The 19,329-nt window shown below is 38.7% G+C and overlaps 3 protein-coding genes and 1 pseudogene across 3 annotated transcripts; all 4 read right to left on the bottom strand.

Moving 5' to 3' along the window:
• Nucleotides 1-692: 692 nt before the first annotated feature.
• Nucleotides 693-2,351, bottom strand: LOC130998323 (uncharacterized). Its single transcript, XM_057923750.1, has one exon. It carries the CDS (start codon nt 2,349-2,351, stop codon nt 693-695), a length of 1,659 nt encoding a protein of 552 aa, XP_057779733.1.
• Nucleotides 2,352-5,142: 2,791 nt separating this feature from the next.
• On the bottom strand, nt 5,143-6,102 carry LOC130998322 (glutathione S-transferase T3-like). Its single transcript, XM_057923749.1, has one exon. It carries the CDS (start codon nt 6,100-6,102, stop codon nt 5,143-5,145), a length of 960 nt encoding a protein of 319 aa, XP_057779732.1.
• A 568-nt stretch (nt 6,103-6,670) lies between these two features.
• Nucleotides 6,671-8,473, bottom strand: LOC130997709 (uncharacterized; annotated as a pseudogene).
• A 362-nt stretch (nt 8,474-8,835) lies between these two features.
• Nucleotides 8,836-11,983, bottom strand: LOC130997708 (laccase-7-like). Its single transcript, XM_057923107.1, has 5 exons — nt 11,773-11,983; nt 11,346-11,497; nt 10,385-10,629; nt 10,171-10,299; nt 8,836-10,093 (listed from the first exon to the last, which is right to left on the bottom strand). The coding sequence occupies exons 1-5, from the start codon at nt 11,866-11,868 to the stop codon at nt 9,003-9,005; spliced, it is 1,713 nt and encodes a 570-aa protein (XP_057779090.1). The 5' UTR covers nt 11,869-11,983; the 3' UTR covers nt 8,836-9,002.
• Nucleotides 11,984-19,329: the final 7,346 nt, after the last annotated feature.

Raw genomic sequence — 19,329 nt, 5'->3', positions numbered from 1 at the left:
GACTTCCCGGATCAGTCCATTCTTAAGGAGCTTCGTGACTTCATCATTCACCACTTGATTCCTTTTTGGCGCAAACTTTCTCCGTTTCTGCTTTCTCGGCGGGTATTCCGGGGCGACCTGCAACTTGTGAACAATAATTTTAGGGTCAATCCCCGTCATGTCCTCATGGGACCAAGCGAAACAATCGTAATAATCAGATAGGAAGTTGATAAGCTTCTCTCTGAGCTCTGGTTCGAGTTGTGCTCCAATCCGGACTCTGTGGTCTGGAAAGCTCGCATTAATTTGGACTTCATCTATCTCCACCATCTCCTCCTCTATCAGGCTGCGTGGTCTCTTCGTTCGTGCAGCTTGATTATAATGCTCTGCCTGTTGATTCATGTCTTGAGTGCACTGCAGAATATCATTCGCCTTTGAATGAGACGGAGCTTCTTGTTGTAATTGCTATAAGGACGGGCTTTTCGCTTTCATAGTAGTTTGGTAGCACGCCCTGGAGTCCTTCTGCTCTCCCTTGATTTCCTTGACTCCCCATTTGGTTGGGAATCGTATGATTTGATGATAGGTGGATGGTACTGCTTCCATTCCGTGGATCCATGGACGGCCTAGGATGACGTTGTATGCTGACGGGGTATCTACCACGAGAAACCTAGTGGAAAGGTTGATTCCTTCTGCGTAAACGGGAAGACCGATCTCCCCTATAGTAGTCGTACTCTCGCCACTGAAGCCGACGAGTACGGCAGCTTCTTGATTAGTTTGGACTCGTCCCAGCCCATCACCCTATATGCACTGTAAAACAGAATATTGGCAGAGCTACCATTGTCCATTAGCACACGCTTTGTTAAACAGTTAGCAATATAAATGGAAATAACTAAAGCATCATGATGAGGGTGTAGAAGCTTGTCTGATTTGGATGTTGCGAAGCTGATTGTTAAAGTTGGATCCGTTGGTCCAGCTTTGCCGAAAGGCGGAACTCCTGATTTGCTTGATCTAGCCTGTCTGGTGTGTCTCTTGGCGGCTGAGTGGGTGATTTCGCTAACTTCGGAACCTCCGGATATCACGTTTACAGTCCTCTCGTGATGTGGCGGGTCCGGTGGGCTGTCATCTCTGTGTTTCTCTTGTCTATCCCTCGCCTGCTGCAGGGTCTGCTTGCCTTTGTCAGTCAAGTAATTGGTGAGGTGCCCTTTTTTCAATAAGTTCGCCACTTCCAATCTGAGTGCGATGCATTCGTCCGTGCGGTGACCGTGGTCACTATGAAAATCACACCATTTTGATCTGTCTCTTTGGTCGGGTGGAGCCCTCATTTTCTCCGGCCAGCTAACCTTATCGCCAAGGTTCATCAAAGCTGTTACAGCTTCTACGGGTGAAATGGACAGGAGGTACTCTGGGAGTTTCGCTCTTTCGCGCGGGCGCGTAGTTGGTGCTTGATCGTAATCTCCCCTCCCCTTGTTCCCTCTCTGAGATGGCGGGTAGGGTTCACTTCGTCTGTCACGATTGTCTCGACCGGATCTCCTGTCGACCCTGTAGTCTCTTTCGGGTCTCTCTGGCGGGAAGACTATTTGCATATTGTACTGGTCCTCTTCCCATTTGATTTGAGCCCAAGCCTGGATCAACACGTCTTCCATGGTTTTGCATGGATACTTGGTGAGAGTCTTGTATAAGTCTAATCCTGGCAGAAGGCCTTTACAGAAGGTCGTGACAGCGGTCTGTTTGCTGCAATTGGTGATTGATACTTTTTCTTTGTTGAAGCGTCCGATGTAGTCCCGAAGAGGTTCGCCATGCCTTTGGACAACTGCATACAAGTCTTCTGAGATTTTTTCCAATTTCTTGCTGCTTGCATACTGTTGAACAAAAACATCCGTTAGTTGAGCAAAAGATCTAATTGAATTATTAGGAAAGTTCGTATACCACTGGAGGGCAGGTCCTATTAAGCTAGAACTGAACCCCTTACACATGCACGCCTCCCTCATGTCACGAGGAATAGCAACGGTGAACATTTTTTGACGGTACTGAGCTATATGGTCGTCCGGGTCGGATGCGCCGTCAAACATCTTCATGTGTGGAAAACTGAATTTCCTGGGCATCTCCACCAAAGCTATCTCATCCACGAATGGGGAGTCGGCGTAACAACTCTCTGCGCTTTTCTTTATCGGAGCCGGAACTCCCGAGATTCGTTGAATGATGGTCTCCATAGCTGCCAACCTTCTAGCCAAGGTGGGATCCAAGTTCTGGGTGGCGTTGAACATGCCATGTCGGCTCTGATCACCAAGAGGTGGTTGATCTGGCGTGTTGCCATTCTGACCGATTGGAATCGCTCGCCTCGGTCCCTCTAGTTGTCTTGTTGGGGCATCACACATGACCACGGGCGATATCTTTGTGTGGTCGTGTCGGCACTACGTGACTACGGGCGATATCGGTCCGGTCGGTCGGGGTGGAGTGGTCCATTTCCCCAGTCACTAAGTTGGCCTGTGTGAGGGCACCTGTGACGTTTGCCCCGGCTGCTCTGGGAGTCCGATCTAGGGTGCGCGTTTCACCTGCATTCACAAGAAGGGCATCCAGGTCAGGATGAATGGTCTTCGATCTATTGTTCCTTACCAATGATGAAGGGTCATCTGGGTTGATCTCAGTTCCATGGGGTGTGAGCGGGACATCCTCTATGTCCACCATGGAGTTGACGAGAACTCGGAATCGGTTATTGCGGGGTGTTTGGATTTGAGGAGGCGTCTGGATCTGGGCGAAAGCATTCAACCGAGCGAGTAGTTCCGCATTCTGTTTTTCCAGTAAGAGCCTACTCTCTCGTTCTTGCGTGATTTGGTCAGCCAAAGCGGAGATCCGGGCATTCACCTCCACTTGAGCAAGCAACTCCGATTGGGTTGAACACAATTGGTTTGAGGCATTGTTCGAGTCGTTAGCGTCGTTCGGAGCACTCATGGTGTAGCTTGAGATTGCTAGGGCCCCACGGTGGGCGCCAAATTATAGGGGGTGAATCCGACAATTACGGAAGCAACGTCAGTCACGTCTGGATCGACGGGCACTAGCAACCTGAGACCATAAATAACGTTAGAGCCCTCCGAAGAGCACCGGTGGGGGTGTCGATGGAAGGGCCTCCGACGCTCAAGTCAGCGAATTGATATAAAATAGTAACGTAAGTAACGTAACGAAAATAAGTAGATGATAAAGGAAAAGGCAATAGTAAATGGAGTATCCGAAAGATCGGGGTGTCCCGGAAGTTAGATTAAAGCTGGTGAGCGACGATGAACAAGGGGCGACAAACGTCCGGGCTAGCGGGGCTAGTCAAGCGATCGGAACCCTTGAAGTTGTGAGCGTGGAGGCGGAACGGAAGAGCGGGGAGAACGGGAGATCAATGGAGTGTGAGATTGACAGTATGAGTATCAATGATGGCGTACCTTGATTGTGTTAGTGAAGTAGTATATATAGGTTATGGGCCTGCAGGGAGGCGACTAGGGTTAGGGCTTTTTGGAATGTTCTTTGAAACCCTAGCGGTTCCGATTTTTTAGGAAACGATCTTCCGCGACCTTCGTTTGACCTAGTCACCCATGTTTGACTAGGTTTTCTTAAGCTTATAATCCAGTTTGTATACTTTCGCGTTGAAATGTTTACTATGGCGCTACTGCCAGAGCAGAGGGATCGCGCCTCTGCCAGAGCAGAGAAATCATGCCGCTGCCAGAGCAGAGGGATCGCGCCTCTGCCAGAGCAGAGAGATCATGCCGTTGCCAGAGCAGAGGGATCGCGCCTCTGTCAGAGCAGAGAAATCATGCCGCTGCCAGAGCAGAGGGATCGCGCATCTGCCAGAGCTTGTTTGCTCTGCTCTGTCTGCCGAGACAAGCTAGGTTGGTCCGTTATTGGAGTGTAGTTTCGGTTCATACGAATTTTACCCATTACAATTGACATTAATTTTATTGTCCTAACTAAGAACACAGAACATATATACTTGTTAATATTAGTCGGAAGAACTTGAGACTTGTGTGAGGACTTTAATCCTAGGAACTTTTAGAAGTTATATCTTTAAGAGTGATTCGGGGACGGTAGCCTTGCATGTAATCCACGGGAGTGGGTATAGACTAATCTTGAGATTGTCATAGGAAAAACGTGTACTTAGTTGATTGATTGAATTGAATATATTTGATTTTCTGAATCTGTTGAAACCAAAGCCCTCAGATATTTATTCTTCATATTTGTCTTTCGTCTTTCTTGTGTGGATTATTTATGCTTTTATTTATTTTATTCGTTCAAACCAAACCTTATTTTTCTGTCATTCACATAGAGGATAATAGTTTAGGATAACAGTTATTAGGAATCAATCTTTGTGGACTCGATCTTGCTTGCCTATGTACTTAATTGCACCCGTACACTCGTGGTGGTAAAAAAAATAAACGAACACCCATTAATAATGTCTTAGTTACTATGTTGGTACGTCCCATTAGTAATGTCTCATACCCATTTTAGTAAAAGTTAACTATTTAAAATATTATTAATGATGACTCCAACTCACTTTATACACCAACCTACTTAAAATAATCATTAAATATCTTCAATCAACTCACTTTATTCACTAACTACATTTTTTCTTGATCTCTCTGACCAAAAGTAATGAGATATTACTAATGAGACGAAGGGAGAATTATTCAAAGATAAATTAACATAAAATTGAAGTTCAACGAAGACGGAAAAAAAATAGTGATAAATTAGGGTGGTGGCATTGGTTTGAAGAAAAAAGCAGCTCCTTATGTGCCACATCAGCGCCACATCAAAAGTTTAAACCTACCAACTTTTATAAACTTACCTCTGCAACAATAAACCTACAAAAGCAACTCCTTTATGGGTCCCACCATATCTTTTAATATTATATATATACACATTTAAATGTATTATCATCAATTTAAATGTGTATTTCATTTAAATTATGCAAGATAATTATATATTTAATTTAATTTAATTTAATTCTATTAAAATTTAATATTATTTAATTTAATTTAATTATAATTTAATTTTATTTTATGAGTAGCATATATTTGCGCATATTATTCATCAACAGAACTTAAAATTAAAAATTAAAGGAGAATTTTAATAATTGAAAATACATAATTCAAACGAAAATTACATAGATAAAAGTAGAAATAACAAAAATCACCAATTACGTTTTGCTTTAATACTTGCCACAATCATGGAATGAATGTGGAGTTCTTCATCTGTCATTCCGCTAGTGTCCATTCTAATTGTTTCGAATTCTTTCAACATAAGCTCTCCATCTGCGCGCTCAAATTCTTTTGTTTTAATCTCCAACATTTGTTCCCACTTATTATTTGATTCTTCAACCACTTTACCTTTTCCTTTTGATTTATCAAGTTTCTTTGCTCGTTGTTGCCCCATTGGACGTCTCCGAACTTCAGGCATGCCTTCTGTTGACGTGTGACTTTCCGACTCAGATGTCTTAGCTTTCTTACTGGCATGACGAGCCATTTGTTGTGGAGCCCATTTTTCTAAATCTCTCATTATCTTCCATACGTGCTGGTACTTGAACTCCTTTTTTGGATTTACGCTTCGCCACTTTTCTAGTGTAGCGTCTAGAACATCCTCGTCACTTTGGCCACTAGCTCGATTTTCATAGAAGTTATTGTACCAACCTGAAAAAATATTAACATCAGGCATTATATGATAGTAATGAGATTTAATAGCTTCCCATTTTCGAGGTTCTGAGTCCTTTGGCCTTGCTGCGTTGTAATATTCGACAGTCTTCTCCCAGAATTCTTTATTTTTTTGTGCATTTCCAACTATAGAGGAATTGCTGATGGTGCCCCAAGCTTGTGCAAGACAAATCTCCTCTGAAACAGACCATTTTCTCTTTGATTTTTTTGTGCTTGTGGGAATTTCGACAACATCATCAGCATCAGTGAGGTTAATTTGTGTACAATGTGATGGAATTTGAGAGGCAAAGGGTTGAGAAGTGAAAGGTTGAGATGTGAAGGTTTGAGAGTTGAAAGAGAGAGAACCAAATTGTTGAGGGTTGAAAGGTAGAGAACCAAACGATTGCTCGTTAGATGCATGTTGTGTTGTTGGGGAAGAAAAAAATTGAGATTGTGGTGGCATTCCATATTGGGGCATGAAATACGGAGGTATCACATTTGAACCAATAGAAAAATTTGGTGGATAAAGATACGGATTATATTGTGGGTTTTGTATAGGAGAAGAGTCAGAATTTTGGGAGCTTGAATTTTGAGAACTTGAATTTCCTTGCATATTGAGATGGAAGAATAAAAAGTTTGATAGAGATAGATGTGGTGCATGGGGAATTTATAGACCTTGAATTATTGGTATCACATTCATAAATTTTCGAATCAAATAATGGTCTATTACAATATCTTTTGCAGAAGAAACACATTAATTGACTGGACTAGTGCAAAGCTTTTACAGAGGTGTCACATGGTATTGTTTGAATTTGATTCAAAAGCTTACTTGAAGTATGACATGATATTAGCTTGACTAGTGCAAAGCTTTTGCAGAAACATGACATGATATGAGCTTGACTAGTGCAAAGCTTTTGCAGAATTAACACATGATATTGGCTTGTAGTGCAAAGCTTTTGCAGAATTAAAATATGATATTGGCTTGACTAGTGAAACGCTTTTGCAGAGATATCACATGGTATTGCCTGAAATTCATTTAATAGCTTTTGCAGAAGTATCACATGGTATTGTCTAGACTGGTGCAATAGCTTTTGAAATGACATAAAATAATTGAAATTACATAATTAAAATTGGAAAAACATAACTAACGTTGAAAATACACAATTAACATTCAAAGTACATAATTAAAGTGTCCAAATATGCTCAACCAAATCAGCTCTAAGTTGGTGATGTGTTGCCCGATCTCGTAACTTGTTGTAATTACTAAGATATGCTTGAAATTCTTGGCTAGAACCCATGGCTATTGTTGCCGAATGAGACGTGTCTCCGTCAAACCAGGCGATTGCTTCGTCTCCCTCATCCTCAATAATCATGTTGTGTAAGATAATGCTTGTGAGCATAATTTTTCTCATGTCATGGACGTGATAGGAACGAGCAGGATTTCTAATTATCGCCCATCGAGATTGGAGCACTCCAAACGCGCGCTCCACATCCTTTCTTGCAGCTTCTTGCCTTTCCTTGAATTTAATTCTTTTTGGATCCATAGGGCATGGAAAACTCTTAACAAATGAAGCCCATTCGGGATAAATTCCATCTGTTAAATAATATCCAAAATTATATGACGTACCATTCACTGTGAACTGAACTTGTGGGGAATTTTCCTGCAAAACAGCATTGAACAAGGGTGAGCCATGAAGAACATTTATATCATTATTGGATCCTGCTTGCCAAAAAATGCATGCCATATCCACAAGTCTGCAGACGCCACAGCTTCAAGAATGACAGTCGGGACACCATAGTCTCCTCGAGTATATTGACCTTTCCAAGCGACGGGACAATTCCTCCATTCCCAATGCATACAGTCGAGACTCCCCAACATTCCAGGGAATCCATGCCTTTGCTCATGAAGTTGAAGCAAACGTTGAATGTCATCTTGATTGGGACTTCTCAAGTATTGAGCTCCAAATACCTCAATGACACACTTACAAAAATTGGCTAGACAACTTGAGACAGTTCTGTCGCCCATTCGTATATATTCATCAAGTGAATCACCTGGACACCCATATGCCAATTGACGGATAGCTGCCGTGCACTTTTGAAGTGGTGATAAGCCGGTTCTTCCAGTTGCATCTCGCCTCAATTTGAACTCATCTGAGTGATTTTCCAACGCATGAACAATGCGAAGGAATAACTCCCTTCTCATTCGAAATCGACGACGAAATGTATCTGCGCCAAACGTGGGAACCTCGGCGAAATAATCCTTGATAAGACGCTCATGTCCGCTTTCACGGTCTCGCTCAACATATTTTCGGCGGGCTGCTCTTCTTGACGAACTATGAGCTGTTTCTGCATCTTCTTCATCAGCAATAGCAATCATCTCTCGTTCTATATCATCTTTCGCTGTTTCACGAATCCAATTCTTAAGCATTTCTTTTATTTGATCTTGATTTGGTGAGTTCGACATTTTGAAAGAAAAATAGAATCAAGAAATAAACACAAAGAAGAGAAGATAAGTTATGGTATGCAATACTGAGAACTTGAAGTATATATAGATAAGAAAACTAAAATAAAAATAATTAATAAAACTACAAATAATTTAGCAAACAAGCTTGTGTCGGTTGCTTGCAAAAAAATTACACATAATAAATAAAAGAATTACACATTAAAATAAAATAAAAAATTATATCATTATAAAGAAAAAAATAGAAATGCATGCTCATTAAAAAAAATTAAATGAAACGAAAATTTTGAAACAAAAAAAAAGAAATTAAATGCAATTGGAGCACAAATTTGCCAATAATTTCGCAATAATAAATTGAAAGTTTAAAACATGCAAAAAAAAAAAAAAAAATTGAATGCAACGAAAATTTTGAAACAAAAAAAAGAAATTAAATGCAATTGGAGCACTAATTTGCCAATAATTTCATTAAATAAATTCAAAGTTTAAAACATGCAAAAAAAACCAAAAATTGAAACAAAAGTAAAATTGGCAGCCATGGCCCACAAATTTCTTGCTTTATGTGCATGGAGTTGGGTTCTATGTGTAGGAGTTGGGTTTAGGGAGTTGAGCCAACATGGCAATTTGCAATGGAAGGGAGCTAGCTCCCAACTCGTTAGAGAAGCAAAGGAGCTACCAATGCCACCACCCTTAACATAACTTTAAAGTTGTCTTGTTATTGGTTTATTGGAGCAGGAATTGAAGGAAAATGTTATAATGATTTTATTATGAAATACATCAATTAGCAAAATACACACCAATGAAATTACATTTACTGAACTGAAATTAGAAAAAAAAATACAATAAATGAAACTAGAGTAAATGTTGAAAAAGAATTATATATCCATTTAGCGAAGGCAATGGAACTAGCATTGTGGAAGATCCGCAGGAGGGGGAGGCAAAGTTGTATCCGGTGTGGGCCCATTTTCAATGATAAAAGCATTAGCCATACCCCACGGCACGTGTCCGTCTATGTGACAATGCACGAACCATACACCCGGATTGTTAGCTCGGAACCTAATCACCACCCATCCGAAGGCAGGAACCACCACAGTATTCCGCTCTTGTGGATTCACCAAGTTGAAATTCGCCCCATCAGTTTGGGGATTGTAGTTTCCAAAGCCTTGCGCCACCACGTAGAAATTGAGGCCGTGCAAGTGCATTGGGTGATCATCTGACGACAGCACCGCCGTGTTCTGGAACACCATCTCCACTGTTGCATTGTACTTGAACTGCTTCACCCTCGTCCCCTTCACCGTCCCCAGAAACTCCGGGTTCTGTGCATTGCTCGGGCTCGTGTAGTCGAACGTCACCGGTGGGTTGTCGGGGAAATCGGTCGTGTATATCCCGCTCACGTTGTTCACCAAGGCTTCCATGATCGATAGCCCTGTGGGGAGCTCGAACGACACATTGTTCATGGACGCCGCTATATTCAACCCGTTGGGCCCACCACAAACCCCGCTCGGGTTCTCGCATGGGGTGAGGCCTAGCCCCACCACCACGAACATGCGCTCGTCTATCTCCAGTGGGACCGGGGTCCAATGCGGGCTACTGGTCAAACCGGTCAAGTTGCTTAAAAACCTGTGCCCCGTGTCGGAGTCGTTGGCGGCGGGCATAACGGGCATTAGGGGCGCCGCAGTCGACGCCGCTGCTCCAATGTAGGACACGATTGCGGTGGTGGAGATGTTGACGTAGGGAGCAAGTGGAGGGACGACGTAGGCGCTCGCGGCCATGTAGTAGCGGGCCGGCGCTTGATCGGCGGTCATCAGGGCATCAATGGTCTGTCCCGGTGATAAAACCAAAACGTCGCTGTCGTAGGGGTCGGTGTAGGACGCGTCGATGGCTACCACTGTGAATTTGTGATTGGCGATCTTGAAGAATAATGGAGTGTTGAGTGCAGCGTTGATTATCCGTAGAAGATAGGTCCTTCCTTGTACTAACGTGAACCTAACCGTGTCTGTAATTATTTAAATAAAACGAAAATTATTGACTAGATTTGGATGCATATTATTGTTTTATGTGGAGTGGACGTACTGTTTGAGGAGCATGGGAAGAGATCTCCGGGCTGGCCGTTAATAGTAAAAGCATTGGAGACGTTAGGCGGTCGGCCAAGAGAGACGGCTTCCTCCTCGATGTCCATGATATCGGCATTCCACCACTCGCCTGCATCCACAGATATACTCGTGAGTTGATTTGATTCATAAATTATACTGTATATATGTGAAATGCAATTATATTAGTTACTAACCGAGGACGATTGGAATTTCACGGAATGGTGCTGGAAATGGGTACGTGCGACCTCGTGCGGGTCGGATTATTAAGGCTCCATGGATCGTGGCTCGGAGCGCTTTGAAGTGTGCGTGCCACAACAAAGTTCCTTCTTGGCGGCTCACGTTGAATCTATAAGTGTAGCTTTGACCGGGTCGAATCGGACACTGGGTGATATATTCAGGCCCATCGGCCCATGCGCTCATTAACTGGAACACCCCATGCCTGCGTTGTCACATCAAACAATAACATAATTCTTATACAATCTCATTTATCTAAAATATAAAATAATATCTCCAAACTAGTGCTAGCCTCTGTGTTGAAACTTTTGGCAATTAAGATAAAAAAATTCTTCAGATTGGGACGTTTATTAATTGGTCGAATAATTAATCAATCAGCATGCAACGACTAGACATAGTCCCTAATATGACCTTCGACAAGCAAATTAGTTATCGACTTGCATCATCCACACGATTTCAATAAATAAATAAAAAGAGGGAGAGAGATTGTACTTAAACGTCGGAGAAACTTTAGTTGTGGATTATCAGTACATTTTATTTTAATATAACATGATCAATTGATCTTAAGTTCGTGCCGCTTCGAGGATTATCCATGAATATAGCAAATCTAAAACTAATAATTAACAGAGTATGGAGGGCTTGTTTTTCAAATTTCGTAGTGAGTATTGCTTTGAAATTTCTTAATTTTCCCACTCACTCTTTGACTTTTATGATATAAAAATTAATTAGGACGTGTGACCGGAGATATATATATATATAGATATATATTATACTCTTTTTTTCTTTTTTCTTATATGTTTCTGTTTCATGGTATATACATAATCAAACTGCAAAATATACCATGAAACAGAAACATATAAGAAAAAAGAAAAAAAGAGTATAATATATATATATATTATTTAATTTGAGATGACATCATACCAATGAATAGTCACATTATATGGTGATATGTTGTTAACACGAACAACAAGCGTATCACCATCTCGAGCTACAATGGCTGGTCCGGGAAGACCGCCATTCACCGCAGTGATTACTTGATCACGACATAACCGATTCACAGTCAGATTTCCCACCTGCAATTCAACACGTCAAAATTGGTAAATCATGATATACAAATTTCACTATTAAAAAATACTTTATAAATTGAATATGACATCCTCCTTGAACATAATGCATATATATACAAAAAAAAAAAAAAAATTTAACACAACCAATTATGGTTGAGCCCCATAATAAGATCTGGTTTGCATGAGCGAGTTCGACTTCATGCATGATATGTATGAATATAAATATCTTGCATTTTCATTTAAATAAAAAGAGGCATGAAAAAATAAGGTAAAACAATTACATTAAACGTATGTCGCACGATCCGAGCTGAGGCAAATGACGAAGAGCAAGCTAAAAGAGCCAAGGCCCATGCTAGAAATACCAAGGAACGACGCATTGCTGCGTAGCAATTAAGATATGAAGGAATTAATGAAAGTAATAAAATTCTCGAAATTAATAGGGAGCTAGCTAGGGAGACAATGAGTTGAGATAGATGAATTTGTGAAGAATGTGGAGCAGATAAGTCTCTATTTATACAACAAAAAAATTGATCGAGTCAACGACTATGTCTATGTCGTTGAATGGTAATTGTTCAAAGTTTGCTTTTGTGAGATGTGAACAGTAGCTATGCATATTTTTATAATCTGCAGGTAAGAATTAATGGGAATAAAATAATAGTAAAAGGTTGGATTTTCCGTGGATTATGTTGCGTGGAAGAACAAATATACGTATATAGTGACTAGTGAGAAACTGGAGTGGTTGATTTGGGCCGAAGCTAATAGAGAATTTGGTTGCAGCAGAAGCTTCATCACCAAATCAATTCAATATTTTAATTGTATTTTTGCATAATGTCAAAGTGGTTGTGATTTTATTCAGAACCCGTGTTTTTTTATCTTGTTTTGACTAGCTATTTTTTGTCTTGGTTATTCCTTTTTCGGTATGCTCTGCTTGCGTATATATATATATATATATATATATATATATATATATATATATATATATATTATCTCGTATATACACAAACATATACAGTTATACACATCGCATACGATATATAGGATTCATTTGCTATCGGTGAAAATAGTATATTTACAATATCGTGTCTACTTCAAAAAATGAGTCATTTAATATTTATTGAATATATGTCACTAGACTCACTATTTGGACATGATAAATGTATTACTGAAGACAGTTATATATATGCATTCAACTAAATACTGAATTATAAATTGCACAGATGCTTCAATACTTCATATATTGATTAAACAACATGATTAAACATCTTAATCAAACATATCACGTATACTTCTTTCATCCACGAATTCACTTCCTATATGAAAGGTGGATACTAGTTTGAAGAAATGCTAGTTGTGTATTTGGTGAGTGGCGAAGGAGCCTCACGAATTAATTAGAAAAAATAGTTATAGTTAATTATGTGGATTCATTAGTGACAATATGTATAAATATGTGAAAATTTGAAGGCAATCGAGATTATTTCCAAAAAAGGATATGAAGTAAATTTATGGATAGACGACAACGACAAATAAAAGTGAAATCGGAACGCGGGGGAGTAGTATTTAACAAACTGGCATTATATATGTAGCTTGTATTGTTTGTGTATGATGAAATGATCTGCAATTCCAATTCCTTTACTTGGTCTTAATTAGGTCTATTTTTGCTGCTCAAGTAGTAGTTGTGAACGATGATGTCAAAATCTTCAAATCATTATTATATTGTTGGATGTCAACGTTCCCTCTTCGTATCCGCGTTTTGGAAAAATCGTATACATCATGTTTATATTTATCGTTCGTATTTGACTGTACATCGTATAATACAAGAAACATGACGTACCGCAACAATTTGACGTAACGCACTATATGTATATATAATCATTCAACAAACTTAAGAGATTAATTCAGTATACAGGCTTTGAATTTCAGCAGTACATGCAATTAAGAATTAACGTACCTTTTCTTTCATGAATTAACTATTGATATATTTCGGCAAATAAAATAGATTAGGACAAGAATAACTGAAGTTAATTTCCCTAAAAATTAAATTGGATATAGAGTCTAGGCTGCCAATTTTCCAGTCAAAATTTTCGAGCCAGCTTCAAATCAACTCAGAAGTGGAAACAATCAATTACATCCTATCTATCATGAGTGGATTATTATATTTATATATGTAGGAATTTAATCTAATTTAATTGGTCTAGGTTAATGTCAAAGTGTGATGATATATCTAAAGGAGTGATTTCGCCATCAATTATAAATGGGGGTAACAAAAAATGAGTAAATATATAGTATATTAATTTATTGTGATTTTCATTCCTCCCATCTAGAATATGTTTGGTTATTTTCCAAAGTGCAAATGGGATGTCAATTGTCAAATCGAAGGGAACCACCAACTACCTTGATACAAAGTGACCGCGTTTACGTCAACATTATTCATTTCCACATTATTTTTTACATTTGAGAGTTAAAATTCACGTAATTATTTTAGGGTGTTTGGCTGAGCTTATAAATTCCTTAAAATAATTTAATTTTAATAAGAGTTTATAAGCTTGTAGCTAGAAAGTATTAGGTAAAATAGACTTTTAACACCTTATAAGCTGTAAAAATAAATTCTTAAAAAATAAGTTATTCGACAACAATAATCAATTTACAAGAATGATCTTATTATCAATTTATTATTTCTAACATGCACTCTTTTAATTTAATCTCTTTAATTGAAATTTTCTTTTTAACTATGATTTTCTCTCTCTCTTATAAGTTCAATTATTCAAATACTTTCACAACCCTGGATTTTATACACTTTTGAAATATTTTATAAGTTGTCAGAGCTTATAATCTCTAAAATAAGCTTGGTTGAACACCATTTTAATCTTTACGACATTGAAATTTGAACTGTGTGGCATATTAGATTATCGACAGTTTAGAAATTTAATTATAATTATTAATGGTTTAAAGTATATTTTTGTTAAAAGAACAGCAATTTCGATATCAAAATATAGTAATAAAATCTATATAACATAACAACACTATATTGTGGACAAAATACAACTTCTATCCATCTACCATATATATTCGTGTTCTTAATAAAAATAAAATAAAAAAAAAAAATCTTTAAAGAAGAATTAAGAAGGGTAGTTTCTTCCTTTAAATTTGACTTTTCGTGGTTAGCGCTGTTCCTAATCTCATAATTCTAGATAACTATTCTGTTCCTTTTTTTGTTCTTTTCTCGTTCTGGATTTGATTTGTCTTTTCACGAAGAAGAATTTCCGGGGATATTTAAATTAATTTGTTGTTAATATACATTTTGTTAGTATATGAAGTTATCATATTATTAAAATGTGGCAATATATATCCCAAAAATAAATACTAATTTTATGTTCTCAAAGATAGTTTTTTTTTTTTTTAAAGGGGTTCTCAAAGATAGTTTTAATTTCGTAAATCTTCAAAATGCAGCTCCCGTGGGTTTTTATAGGGTATATGGACTAAAATTGCAAGCTTCTGGAAAATAATTTAAATAATCAAGTTGAACCTCTATACTAACGGTCAAAGATTGAATAACTTCGTATAATAGTATTTTTTTAATTGGCAATTTCTTTTTCAACTTCCCACCAGCCCAGAAAATACTACTCCCTCCGTCCCAAACGAAATGTCCTATTTCTTTTCGATACGAAGATTAAGAAATGTGTATAAAGTAGATAAAGTGGGTTGGTGGAAATTATTTAAATATTAAGTATAGAGAGAGTGTGTATTGCCAAAAAAGGAAACATGACATTTCGTTTGGGACAGCTCAAAAAGGAAAACATGACATTTCGTTTGGGACGGAAGGAGTACTATTTTAGCTTGGAATGTTTCTTATTTCCCAACCCAGTTTATTTTTCCATCTCAATCGTCATTGTTAGTAGCCAAATATTTACATATATGGGGAAATATTAACATTAATTGCAATATATCATAAATGCATATAATATTATATATCTATTGACATCATTTTTTTGTTTTTGTTTTGAAAGGGACCATTAACATAATTTGAATGTACATATTTTCTAAGTGTTTTAGTATTTGGACTTTGACTATTATATTTTTAAATAAATTTTGTTTTAGATTTTTTATTGGAATCAGAATTATAACGTACTGCATTTATAATTGTAAATAAAATTCATTTACTCTATTCGTATCAAATAAAAGATGCTTTATGCTTTTAATTTTGTTTCATTATATATATACAATTTTATCCTCAACCAAGATTAATTATCCATCTTTCCCATTAAATTTTTCACTTTTCACTAATCCCTCATTAAGACTTTAATTACTATGATTAGTTTAAAAATTATTTAAATTGATCAAGTATGAAGTAGATGAAGGGATACTTTAAATTTAGAGAATGGGAAAATAAAAGGGTTAATGCCGTGAAAAACCATGAACTTTGGTGTCATTTCAAAATTTTCCATGAACTATTTTTTTTTATCCAATCTTCCATGAACTTAAGGGGTTGAACAATTTTTCCACAATTTTCAAAAATCCCCAAATTGAATGCTGACATGGCATTTTAAAATAACCTGAAATATGACATGGCACCGCCGGACAGGAACCAAAACGACGTCGTTTCATTGAGGGTAAAACGGCGTCGTTTTTACCTTAATTCCACCGGAGGATTCGTCGACCTCGTTAGCCCAGCCCATGAAGAAGTCGGAGATTATATGCAGAGCGGCGGGGCGCCGTCTCTGGCGGTTATATCGCGGATTAGGGCGCGGAAGGGGGGTTGGGGGGAGGTGGAGGCGCGGAAGAGGGTGGCGAGGAGGTGGAGGGGTACGGCCTCCGAGTTCTCTGTGTCCGGAGGGAGGCCATGATCGGCGGCGGAGAAGGGGAGGTCGGAGAAATGGATTTGGGGGTTGGAATTCTCTGCAACTTCACCAGCACAGCAACAACAGAGAGAGATGGGGGATTGAGCGAGGGATAGAGAGGCGCGACTGGCGGCGGCGACTTGCAGCTTTCGTCGCGGCGGAGAAGGGGAGGTCGGAGAAATGGATTTGGGGGTTGGAATTCTCTGCAACTTCACCAGCACAGCAACAACAGAGAGAGATGGGGGATCGAGCGAGGGATAGAGAGGCGCGACTGGCGGCGGTGACTTGCAGCTTTCGTCCTCCCAATCCTCCACCGACTTGCAGATCTGAAATGGAAAAATTTAAAAACCCTAGGAAGTTTGTAGTTCGAGAATTTGGGAGAAAATGGAGGAAGGAAAGAGGGAGAAGAAAAGGCGCCGGCCTCGCGGCGCCGGATGCGGCGAAAACCGACGACGTCCGCCGGAGGAGAGCGAGAGAGAGACAAGAGAGAAGAGAGAGAACGTAGAGAGAGAGAGAAGGGTGAGGAAGAAGAACAATTCGTGCTTTTTTTTTTTTTCCATGTGGCAATTTTTGGTCCACATAAGCGCCATATCAGCTCGTATTGCCTAAAAATTGCCATGTCAGCCCGGAGCTTCACCGGAGGAAAAATTCATGGAAGAATTGTTCAGGCGTTTAAGTTCATGGAAAATTGGATAAAAAAAATAGTTCATGGAAAATTTTAAAATGACACCAAAGTTCATGGTTTTTCGCGGCATTAACCCAAAATAAAATGAATTCTTAAAATTGTGTTAACTACATCTTAATCCTAGTCCAAAAAGTTAAAACCATTTTAGTTATATTTTGATACGGAGGGAGTATTTTCTTATACATGTTACATTATAAATAGTTAAGTAATCTTCTTTTTAGCATATCCCTTTACGATATTATACGTTTTTTTATATAAGTATTAAACAATGAAAAACAGCAAAATAAGAGAATATAATAACAAGATTTCATTTACCTTGTATTTTAAACTTTGGATTTCCTAATATTTAAATCATTAATTAGTTTCCAAATGTTAATTTATAAAAACTGTTATTAGGATGTATGGATTTCCAATCGTAATCTAAACTGTATTCTACATTAATGAATTTTCATGCAAGAAACATATGTTGATATTTTTCAGTCTTTATTTTGTTTTTTATATTAAGCAATATCACAATTATTATACTTTTCATGCTACTAGCATTTGCACAATTATTGACCCCTTCACAAAATAAATTACACAACAACCCCACCTTCTGAACTTTTATCAAAATACCCTAATTATAAAATATGCATCCCCGCGCCACGCCTAAAATGGTATCAAAGCGAGTTTTTATTGAGAAATTATATTATATTTAATTTTTTTTATAATTAACCTATGTGGGAGAAGACTCCATTAAAATTATGGATCCGGACAATTGTCCGAGATGTATGGTATACAGGGATTCTCTCCAACATTTAGAAAGAGAAACTACTCGTCTACTAGACGAACTCAACTGGAACAATCGAGTCCTCGTAACAAATATTCATCGAGGAGAAGATGGAGAGATTATTCGTGATATCATCACGAGTATTCAGTTCTACCATGAACGCCTTATAGGGGTCGCCGAGACCAGAGCGGCGATTGAACGAGCAAGAAATGATGCGCCCATCAGTCACACGACTAATGGAGCAGAAGGACAAGGCTGGAACAGCTTATCCAACTTATAAAAAAATCGAGCCAAACTCTTCCGACAACGTCAATTTGCGGGAGGTTCAAAGAACGGTGGAATATTATGGCAACAAGCTATATGATCTACAATGGAGATTAGCCAAATATCACTTAAACAAGAGAAAATCTTAAAACTCTTGCATGATATTCAGAAAAAGGTGGAGGATATCGAAAGGCGAAAACCATGTTCCGAAAAAATTCAGAATACATGGTCCAAAGACCCAATGTATCCGTTACCACTTAATGAAGCGCCCAAGGAACTTCAACCGAAGTACATAATTCGAATCGTAAAAGGGAAAAACCATGAATAACCCTGATCGAATCGGATTAGAGGATCTACAAGAGTTACCAGAATCTTTTGCTAACCTAAATATGGTTGATCTAAAGATGAACCAAGGAGATGAGATGCCCAAAGCAGAGCACCCACAAGAAGAATCGTCCAGGAGAGGTGAGGCTCGTGAAGGATCGAATCATTATCAACGAACCAGAAGACGCCGGCCCAAGATGCAAGACACTCCTGTAGGGAAGGCTACAATTGAGCCAATCCACCCATACAGATTGATTCTCAACCTCGATGAAGCCAGGTTTAAAGATTGGGAAGTTCTCATCGATGATTGGGTTTCAGCTATGAAAGTCGTGATTGCCACGATAGAATATGATAAAGACGAATTTATCAAAATGTTCGAGGCAAGTTTTGCTGGGATGGCAAAATAATTCTGGGATAAAGCATCAACAAAGGATAATAATGAGTTGTTTACCAAAGAATCAGCTCTGAAAATACTTGAAAATGCCACCCACCAGATTAAAATTCATTTTCTTGGAATTGATTTTTTCGAAGGATCAGGAGAAGAAAAGCGTAAAAAATATCGACAAGCACTTTACAATCTAAGATTGGTAGTGCTGGAGTCAAAAGCTCGTGATGAATTTTTACACCCGTATGCCCTATATATCCATATGGGGTTAGTTGATGATCAGACAGCCAGGGACCTATTTTTCACAAAGTTTCCAAGTCCATTGAGGGAAATGCTCATCAACGAATACGAGTCACCGGGGGAATATCCACTTGATAGTGCATCAAGGAGGATGTCATATGTTCACAAGAAGTTGTCCGAATGGTGCCAGAAAGCAGCGGACCAGAGAAACCTCAAGAAATTGAGAAGGCTCAATAAAGGATCTCCATTGATGTGCGACAACCTAGACCTTCCAACAGAGATTGGTGCTGAGTTGTTGTATCATTGAAGGAAAAAGAAGAAAAATATGTACCAACC

Source organism: Salvia miltiorrhiza, chromosome 8 (assembly GCF_028751815.1).
Source record: "Salvia miltiorrhiza cultivar Shanhuang (shh) chromosome 8, IMPLAD_Smil_shh, whole genome shotgun sequence".
NCBI lineage: Eukaryota > Viridiplantae > Streptophyta > Magnoliopsida > Lamiales > Lamiaceae > Salvia > Salvia miltiorrhiza.
Note: the sequence above shows the minus strand (reverse complement) of the source record. Positions and strands in the feature narration are given on the sequence as shown.